The 11,089-nt window shown below is 37.2% G+C and overlaps 1 protein-coding gene across 2 annotated transcripts in view; it reads left to right on the forward strand.

Annotated features, from left to right (window-relative positions):
- Positions 1 to 11,089, forward strand: part of GRM5 (glutamate receptor, metabotropic 5) — a 655,562-nt gene that overhangs the window by 508,336 nt on the left and 136,137 nt on the right. For both annotated transcript variants that reach the window (XM_006895249.1, XM_006895250.1), the window contains exon 6: positions 9,409 to 9,577. In XM_006895249.1, the coding sequence (XP_006895311.1) occupies positions 9,409 to 9,577 (169 nt within the window). The remainder of the gene's footprint in view (positions 1 to 9,408; positions 9,578 to 11,089) is intronic.

The raw sequence follows: 11,089 nt of genomic DNA on the forward strand, positions 1-11,089 counted from the left end.
GGCCTTATTTCAAGAAACAACATATGAGCAAGAGGCAATGTGATGAAGGAGGAAGTACAGGCTGCTCTGAAGGACTTGGCAAAAAATAAAGCCCCAGCAATTGAAGGAACACCAAGTGACGTATTTCAGCAAATAGATGCTGCCTTGCATGTGCTCACCAAGCTGTGCCAAGAAATCTGGAGGACAACTACTTGGACAACTGACTAGAAGAGATCCATATTTATTCCATTAAAAAAAAGGTGACCTGACAGAGTGTGGAAATTATTGATCAATATCACTAGTATTACACATTAGCAAAATCCTGCTGAAGATTATCCAGAAAAGACTTTAACTGTACATTGACAGAGAACTACCAGAAATGCAAGCTGGATTTAGAAGAGGTCATGGCACTAGGGACATTATTGCCAATGTCAGCTGGATCTTGGCAGAAAGCAGAAAGTACCAGATGAATGTCTGTTTTTCAATGACTGTGTAAAGGTATTTGTGTAGATAACAAGAACAGAGCAAGGAAACACTGCATGGTTCAAAAATCAGGAAAGGCGTGTGTCAGGGATGTATCCTGTCCCTGTACCTTTTCAATATATATGCAGATCAGATCATTTAGGAAGCAGGGCTTTCTGAGGAGGAGTGTTGCATCAAGATTGGACAAAGACCCATTAACAACCTAAAATATGCAGATGATGCAACCTTGTTTGTTGAAACTGAAAAAGACCTGAAGCACTTGCTACAAAAGATCAAGGACTGTAGTCTTCAATATAGATTGAAGCTCAGCATCAAGAAGACAAAGATTCTCACCACTGGGTCAATTGGCAGCACCTTGTAAGATGGATAAGAGATTGAGCTTAACTACTACAGCTTGCTCAGATCCACAATCAACACTCTTAACACCAGCAGTCAGGAAATCAAAAGACAAACTGCATTGGGACCTCTCCTGAGTCCTGAAGAGCAACAGTGTCAGTCTAGATACAAAGGTGTGCCTAATCCAGGCCATGGTATTCTCATTTACTTTTTATACTTCAAACACTTGGGCAATGACTAAGGATGACAGAACAATAGATGCCTTCGAGTTGTGGTGCTGGAGCACAGTCTTGAACTTACCATGGACTGCCAAGAAAACAAGTAGGTTTGTCTTGGAGAGGGTGAACCCAAGTATCTTCTTGGAGGCTAGGATTTTGAAGTTCCGCCTTACTTACTTTGGAAATGTGGCCAGGAGAGATTGTTCATTGGAGAAGAACATCATGCTTGGAAGAGTGGACAAACCATGCAGGAGAGAGAGAACCCACATGAGATAGATTCATACAGTAACTGGGGCAATGAGGGTTGGTGTGTCAGAATTAGTGAGATTGGCTCAGGACAGGGAAGGGTTCAGAGCTGTTATACATAGGGTCGCTATATATCGCAGGTGACTAAATGGCACATAACATACTATGACAGGTTTGAAAGCAGAAGCGACATCCACTTTCTAAATAACATGCCTCCAGAAACTCTATGAACTGTGATAAAGGTTGATAGTTGTAGAGGAGCTTCGGGCCTTTTGTTCATAGGGTCACTATGAGTCGTACTTAACTAGAAGTCAATCAATAACAGCAGCAATTTAGGGAAATAAAAACAGTATACATAGGTAAAAACATTGCCAATAGCTGCTATAATATGCATTTAATTTTCACCAGAATTTTAAGAAAGGATTTTTTTTAACTTCTTCATCTTTTGGCTGAGAATAAACTTATATCCTCCATCCTAAAACAAATGAATCTGTATTCACAAGTCTTTTCTTGTGAATAATTATTTTCATCGTTTGAGTGTTTTTACCACTGACAAAGATTTTAAAAGCAGTCATATTTCCCCAGCTGAAGTAATTAATGATAAGATTTCTTTTTTCCTTTGTCTATAGTCAAGTAGTAACTGTCAACGATCTAGAGGCTAATTCCAAAGGGAAGATTCAGCACAGATCCATGTAGTCAGGTTTACTGCCTTGAACCAAAATTAAAATTTAACTTTTCTTTGAATAGTTCTCCTGTAAAATAGGTCATTTTTTTTACTTTTAAAAATATATCTCTCTACTTTTGACCACTTAATCTATATAAAATAAAAGATACCACAGAACAAATATAAAAAAGCCTTAAAATGTAGGCAGAATGCTTCATTTTTTTTCAATTATTAAACAACAGCATTGATTTCTTAGCTCTATTGAGCAGATCTAAAGCAAATTTTGGATTTGAAATCTAGACTGGATTTAGGTACTGGCTCTGCCACTTGCTTATTACGTGAATTGTCATACTCATTAAAGTTTTCTATGTCATAGTTCTATTGTAATTTGGACTAGATATGATCAAATTTGATAACTAGTAGCAAGAAGGTTGATAAATACTTTGGGGCTAGGGATAAATCAATAACAGAACAAAAAGACATAGCCTAACACAGGAACACCAAAAATGATCAAAGACTCATCTAAGACTCAGATGCCATATCTGAAAAAACAGTGGCATAACATACGTTCTTTATATGTCAATGCTCTATGTGTTAATGTCTCAATTCACTGCACATTTAGTAGCCATGGTATAATTAGGATAAAGTAAAAAGATTTGGATTCAATTTTGTGTCTGACAGACTGGTATGGTACTTTTGTCTTAAAGTGGAATTTAGAGAGTTACTCAAAATTATTACTCGTGTTTTTATATCTTATCAAGCTTACTGAGACTCATAATGATTCTATGAATGACAGGTCAGAACCTTGCACTATCTTGTGTCATTCTTACCATCTCCAATATAATTTTGCCCACTGTTAACAGTTATGTGTCAATCAATTCTGCTGAGGACCTTCTACCTTTCTACACATGATGTCCATCCCCAAGACTGGTCCCTCCTAACAACATGTGAAAATATGTGAGATGAGGTTTCACTATCCTTGCTTCTAAGAAGCCCTCTGGTTGCACTTTTTCCAAGATAGATTTGTTTGTGCTTTTGGAAGTCCATGATATTCAGTACTCTTCTCAAACACTACAATTTAAAGGTATCAATTCTTCTTCTGTCATCCTTAATCATTGTACAACTTATAGACATATCGGAAGTAATTGAATAGACCATGGCTTTGATCAGATGCACTTTAGTCTTTAAATTGACATCCTTGTCCTTTAGTACTTTGGAGAGATCCCTAACAGCAGATGTTTTCAAAGCTACACAACTCCTGCTGTTACCAAGGGTGTTGATTGTGCATCCTAGTAAGACAAACAACAGACAATTTTATCTTTTCTCCATCAATCAGGATATTGCCAGTTGGCTCGGTGGTGAGGATTTTTGTTTTCTTGCTGCCTATGGCAACAGCTGTGATGCTGAACCTTATGCCATCCCAGTGTCAAATGTCATAACAGTTACCCACGGTGGATAGTGTTTGTTGGAACTCCTAGTTTAGGACAGGTTTGGAAGGAGGAGTGGCATCCACTTTCTAAACCACATGCCTCTGGAAAGTCTATGAATTTTTATAAAAGATGATAGTTACAGAAAGGCTTTAAGTCTTTCATTCATAGGGTCACTATGAGTCGTGCTCAACTTGATGGCAACCAATAGTGGCAACAGCAGCCATAAGCGAATAGAGTACTAGAAGAGATCTGACATGAAAATGAGCTGACTGCTACTCTCCACTCTTCTCCCTCCTTGTGCTGGATATTACCAGAGCTAATCTAAGAGACTTTGCCCAAGAGTTCTGTAAAATTTTGGAGGTGGAAGAAAAGAGCCAATATTGGCAGGACTGCGAATTTAGTAATACTAGTCTAAGGCATGAAGCTCAAGGCTAAAATGCCTGCATGCACATTTCAGAAGCTGTCCTGACAATGTTATTAACCTGGATTATAATCCTACAGTACCTGTTCAACAGACTAGAAAAGGTCTATACTTGTTCCAGTTCCAAAACAAGGTGTTACAACAGACTATGGAGATTTTTTAATAACATTATCCCATGTAAGGAAAATCCTGTTGAAGATTACTCAAAATCTACTGGAACAGTACATCAAGAGGAACTGCCAAAAATTCAAGCTGAATTCAGAAGAGGCCATAAAACAAGAGATATCATTGCTCATATCAGATCAATCATGGTTGGCAGTACAGAATACCATTAAATATTTACTTGCACTTTATTGATTATGTAAAGGCATTTGACTGTGTATATAATAATAAATTATAGCTAACATTGAGAAATTAGGAGTATCATAACACTTAATAATTGTGCTCATTTGGAACCCAAGAAGCAATTGTCCAAACAAATAAGGCACAGTTCGTGGTTTAAAATCAGGAATGTCATGTGTTAAGGCTTTATCCTAATCTATCTGTATGCTGAGGAGCAAATCATTTGAAAATATGTGGAGAAGAATGTAATATCAAGATTGGAAGAAGACTCATCAACAATCTGTGTTAAGGAGATAACACAAAGACTTAGAGTGTTTACTGAAGAAGATATAAGACTACAACCTTCAATATGAATTACATCTCAACATCAAGAAAACAAAATTCTTTGCCACTGGACCAAAAGACAATATCATAATAGATGGAGATAAGATCTACATTGTCAATAATTTAATTTTAGTTGAATCTACAATAAACATTCATGCCAGAAAGAGGTAAGAAGTAAAAAGAGGTGTTGAGTTAGAAAACCCTGTGAAAGCTCTCTCTAAAGTACTAAGGAACAAGGCTATTAGTTTCAAGACTAAAGTGTACCTGATCTAAGCCTGTCATTTTCAATTGTTTTCTATGCTTCTGAAAATTGGATAATGCATGAGGAAGAACAAAGAAGAATTGATACCTTTGAATTGTGGAGTGGGAAAACAGTATCAAGTATGCTATTGGCTGGCAAAAGAATTAGCAAATCTATCTTGAAACCAACTGAAACTGAGGGTTGCTCCTCAGGGCAAGGACAGGGAAACTTCATCTCACATACAGGAGGCATTAGTCCTTGGAAAAAGACTTCATGCTGGTAATGGTAGAGAGTCAGTGAAAGATATGAATACCTTCAACAAGATGGATTGACACAATAATCTTAATGATGGCCTTGAACATAGCATAGACAGTAAAGATGGTGCAGGATATAACAGGATTCAGGATCCTATCATTCAAAAGTTTGCTGTGAGTCAGTATGGAGGACAAAATATGTATAATACTATGAAAACTAATTGGATGTCCACGATATACCTATAAAATTTAGCACAAGTGTGCTCATCCAATGTTCTGATTGAAAAATTATTCTTCAGAAATGCATCTCTAGAAACATCTTTCTAATTGGAGAAAGGGGGTGAAAACAAGGAAATACCATTTTTTTCTTATTAATATGTATTTTTAAATTCTTAACAAAATATTATGAAAACAGAGACATCTGAAAATATTCACATTGTTATGTACCATCGAGTCACTTGTGACTCATCACGACCCTCTCTCTGTACAACAGCTCTAAACCATTCTCTATCCTGAGCCGACCTCATTGTGTTGGACACAGCCACTCAAATTACTCCAGTCACTGAGTCAATCCATCTCATCCAGGATCTTCCTCTCTTGTGTTGTCCCTCTGCCACCCCAAGCATGATGTATGAAAATTTTCATAGTCCACCATAAAATGTGACTTATCCCAAGAACAGAATTGAGAATCCAGAAAGCAACCCGTACAACTATGGCTAATTGATTTTCAACAAGGGTCCATACAATGGAGAAAGAGTATTTTCTTTAAAAAATGTGCAGGGACAATTGGATTTCTACATGTTGTACCACATCATAAATGTAAGATAAAATGAATCAATGATATTAATATATGACCTTAATTTATAAGTCTACATACAAGAATTCAAACTAGAAGAAACAGGAGTAATGTTTCAGAATCTAGATTTTGATGATAGATTCTTAGATAAGATACCAAAATAAGGACACATAGATCATATGGGCTTCATTAAAATTAAAAATATGTATTCATAAATGGACATTATCAATAAAGTGAAGAGATGACCTACAAATCAGGAGAAAAAAAATTGGGAACCATATGTCAGATGATGATAGGTGCTGACAAATTGAGGGAGGGAGTGGGTTTTTGTTGGTTTTTTGTTTGTTTTTCACTCATAGCAGCACATACTACAGAGGAAAAACTGCCCTATAGAGTTTCCTCAGTCCTAATCTTTACAGAACATTAGTTCTTCTTGCTATGGAGCAGATGGGTTGTTCAATCCTTGACCATTATAACACCAGACCTCATTATATATCAATAAAAGTTCAATATGTACAGAAAATAAACCTTACAACAACAACAACAACAACAAAATAATAATAAATAAGCACCAGAAGAGATACTTCACCAAAGATACACACATAACCAACAATACTTCTTGATGTTCAAGAAAATTAGTCTTGAAAAAAATGCAAATAAAAGCTATAATGAGAAACCATGTGGATGCTACTAGGATATATAAGAAGCTCTAGTGCCAAGAAGTTGAGCTGCCCACTCTAAGGCACAGCGTTCAAATCCACCAGCTGTTCTATGCAAGAAGGATGGGCAATCTCCTCTCATGCTATGTACAGGCTTTAAAAATCCACGAGAGCATCAGCTATGAGTCAATTTCAACTCAAAGGTGTATAACAAAAACATAATGGAAATAATAATATTATAAATAATGTTGAATTTCCCAGACTCTTCTATGTATTTTCTTCAGTTCTTAAAACAACTGTATTAAGTAAACACAACAGGAGATCCATAGAATTCCCAGGAGGTACACATTTTTAAGGTGCTGAATTTCTAGCTGAAAGACTGACGATATGAGTCTCTCAGTGGTGCCTCACAACAAAAACCTGGTGATCTTCTGAAAAATCAGCCAGTGAAAACCAAACAGACTCTAGTTATGTTCTGATACACATGAAGCGTGATAATCTGAAACACTGAGGGGGTGGAGGGACAGGTAGAGGTAAAAGGAATTGGCAGGGATGTGGACAAAATGGATTGTCATTTTCTAGTGGTAGAATCATAAAATCACATACACTTGCTATTGATAATTTTGAGAAATCCCCAACATTAAATATATTATTGCTATCCACTGCAGTCAAGTTAATTCAGCTTAGAGTTACTCCTTAAGCTCCCTGAGGTTGTAATTCTTTATAGGAGGAGATGGCTCATCTTTCAACACGTAAGACATTATACCACCAAAGCTGCTAAGATCCAGCAAACCCACTCCTGAGAATATATCCAAAAGAATTGAAAACAGGAGCACAGAAGATATTTGTACACCAGTGTTCATTGCAATACTTTCACATTGTCCAAAAGGTGAAAATAACCTGAATGTCTAGCTACAGATGAAAAGATAAACACAGGATAGTCCCTATAATAATTAACACTTCCCCTCCCCAACACACACACACTCAAATTCTGAGATATGAAACAGTATGGATGAAATCTGAAAACATTGAACTCCATTAAATAAGTCAGAAACAAAGGAATAATTATCATCTTTACTTGTATGAAATACTTCGATAAAACAAAAATATATAGACCGAAGTTTATTAGTGGTTACCAAGGGTGAGAGAGAAAACTAAGAGGTCCAGCCATGAAAACCCCTTGAAGCAGTTCTTCTCTGCATACTTGGGGACCCTGACTAGATGAACTAATAACAACTGAGAGGCTTAAGGTGAAGAGGAAAGGGAAAACACTGCATAGAGGACATGAAGTTTCTATTAAGACCGATGCAAAATATAGGAACTGATGATATTAATGAGCATGGTACAGTATGGTAAAGGTCATTCATGTCACTCTAGTGTATATATAACAAAGGCTATAATGATTATTATTTTGTTTTATACATTTTTACCACAGTAAAACTGTGATACTCATGTGTCAATGCGTTATGGCTATCCATGGTGGACAGTGTTTGGTGGCTCTCCACGGGTTAAACGAGCTTGGAAGCAGGAGTGGCATCCACTTCCATAAATAAACCCTATGAACCTGGAGAGAGGATGAAAGTCGCACGCACATGCAAGTGTCGAGCACTTGCGTTCATAGGGTTGCTATGAGTCGCCTATGACTCGATGGCATTTAACAACAACACAATCACAGTAAAAGAAATTAATGATAGTTTAAAAAAGACTAAAAATTCACAAAGTCCTACTCTCTTCCAGCATGTTCACATTGCAGAGATACTTAAAATCCATCTATATTCAAATTTATTTTAACTATCACTCCTGAAATTGGGTTTATACAATGAATGTACACATTAAGTCTTATATGTTGTTGTTATGTGCCGTTGAGTCATTTTGTGACTCATAGCGACCCTTTGTACAACAGCCCTAAACCCTGCTCTATCCTGTGCCAATCGCATCACCTCTGACACACCCAATCCCGATTACCCCAGTCACTGTACATAGGGTTTTCAGAGGCTTGCTACTTCAGAAGTGGATGGCCAATCCTTCTTCCTAGTCTGTCTTAGTCTGCATGTTTATATTTAGAGGAGTATCTGACAGACAAGCAATGTGTGGAGTAGTGAAAGATAAATCCCTCATTGTGGAGTGTTCCTGCCCATAGCCCAGTGACTCGACCCGCTTATTTCCCGCTCCACCCTCCACCAGGATACCCATTCACTTCTATTGAATCCCTTCAGAATTTATCTTCCATTGTCCGACCCATGATCTGACAGCTTGTATCTGAAGCTTTCTTGGCTTCTGTGATTCCAAACACGTCAACTGCTGAAATTGTTTTATGCTGTGGCCAGTGTCTCTTAAATTTAGTTGTACTGTCTCAGAAAGGTAGGTGATGTGTCCTGTAGAACTCCTGTATAGATTGTATTTTTCTTCTTGGCCCGAGGGCCCTACTGATTTTGGCTCCGCCTTGGGCCTTTGTACCTATAGACATGTGAGAAGCCGGGATTGGCTTCTCTATCGCCTGGCCTGGACTTCTGCCTGTGCAGCTTCCAGACTCCCCGGTGGTGGTGGTGGTGGCGTGTCCTGCAGTCTCCCCTCTGTGCCTCCCAACCGGTTTTGGCTCTGCCTGATCCAGATTACCTCAAATTCTCTAAAACTGAATCAGAATTAATATTTACAATTCTCACTAGGTTAACAAAAGACAATTTTGTCATGTTAGTAATGAAGACAAAGCTTTCAATCTTTTTAGAAGGCTAAAATTAGCACTTGTTTAAGCTTCTTGAAGTTATTTAAAAACTATCTTTAAATTTGCTCAAGTCATTTTCTCATGGGATAATTTTCTATGTCAAGTATTAACTTGGAAGTAAAAAGCTATCTCTGAGATGAAACAGACAGGTTCCTTGCTACTTTAAGTATCAAGGAAAAATCAAGTGTCCCTAATATGATAATAAATAAATTTTGGGGAATAAATATATTGCTTACCGATAACTGAGCATTTATATTCTCAGCTGAATATTTACTATATTCTTGTTCCTAAAGGTATGAAATAATGAATTTCAAGGAAATGGGAAAGGATTATTTTGATTACATCAATGTTGGAAGCTGGGACAATGGAGAATTAAAAATGGATGATGATGAAGTGTGGTCCAAGAAAAGTACCATCATCAGATCTGTGTGCAGTGAGCCATGTGAAAAAGGCCAGATAAAGGTAACAGGAAAAAGGCCAAAGTCTGGTTTCCTTAATTTTGTTTGAAAGTCAAATGTTGGATTGTATGTTCTTAAGTTCTTGGATAACTTGCTTTACATTTTGTATTGTGAGATTCTAAAGTCAAAAGTTGTGCTTTCATTTGTTCGGTTCTCATTCCTCTTGCTGTCTCAAGTCCAATCACAATAACCTTAGTCCTTAGACCAGCTGAAGAAACTGATGAATAACATTTGTGTGTAGCTTTTCAGAACTTAAGCCTTTAAAAGGTATTTGTTCCTGAAAATGGCTAGTTCATGTTTGCAAGATACTATAATCATCCATACTATAATCATTTAGCATATATTTGTCAAAATCCAACTAAATGTGTAAATTATTATCAATGGGACAAAATGAAAATAAAAGCTGGATGCTCTTGACTGTCAGAAATTTTATAGTTCAAATGAGGAAAAATGTCATGGTCTGGATAAACAGTATTATATAAAATGTGTTGCCTTGATTAAAAGAAGGGGGGGGACTAAGACAGATACTCTGACAAAAGGGAGGTTGCCTTCCAAATTAAATGTGAGAAACTGTATCATAAATACTGGGTAGAATTTCAGAATTCAATGTGGGGGAAAGGTCATGTTTCTTAAAAGGAATGATGTGAAGAACCGAAGCAGTCCATCAGGTACTTTTGGAATAACTAACAAATCTAAAGTGCATAGCTCCAAAGGGTTACTGTACCAAAAAGAAGGTTAAAATGATAGGTGAAAGCCAGATTTGCAAGGTGTTTTGAATGTTACACTAAATAGGTAAGGATTTAACTTTTATTGTGATTTGAGTTAAACTTTATAAAGTGAATAAATTTTATATTCAACTGCACATACATATTTATTATATGACATTAATTATAATCCTCATATTATAACAGAGATCTCTAGTGGCCTAGCAATAAGAAAATGTGCTGTAAATCTGAAGGCATGCAGTTTGAATCCACCAATTGTTTTGCAGGAAAAAAAGAAAAAGTCACCTCCCAGGTGATTTCTGCCTCTGAAAACTGAAGGAGGGTCAGCTGTGGGTTAATTTGCACTCTACAGTATTATACACTAATATACAACAACAACATTGTAACCACTCTTCATTTTGACCTTTACCTTGACCCTTCCATTCTTAACCTTCATCCCTCTGCAAATGCTGATGTTGTTGGTGTTGTTATGTGCCATCCAGTCACTTGGAACTCATAGTGACCCTATGTACAAGAGCCCTAAATGCCGTTCTATCCTATGCCAAACTAACCGTCTCAAACACACTCAATCCCACCACTCCACTCACAGAATCAATCCATCTCATCGAGGTTCTTCCTCTCATGTGCCGTCTCTCCACTCTCCTGAGCATGGTGTCCCTCTCCAAGGACCAGTTCCTCCTTGCAATGTGCCCAAATTATGTCAGACGAGGCTTCAGAATCCTTGACTCAAAGGAGCACGGCTTCATCCTCTCCAGGACAAACCTGTTTGTACTCCTAGCAGTCCATGGTAT

Source organism: Elephantulus edwardii, unplaced genomic scaffold (genome assembly GCF_000299155.1).
Source record: "Elephantulus edwardii isolate Elephantulus edwardi_28Jun2011 unplaced genomic scaffold, EleEdw1.0 scaffold00163, whole genome shotgun sequence".
In the NCBI taxonomy this organism is placed as follows: Eukaryota; Metazoa; Chordata; class Mammalia; order Macroscelidea; family Macroscelididae; genus Elephantulus; species Elephantulus edwardii.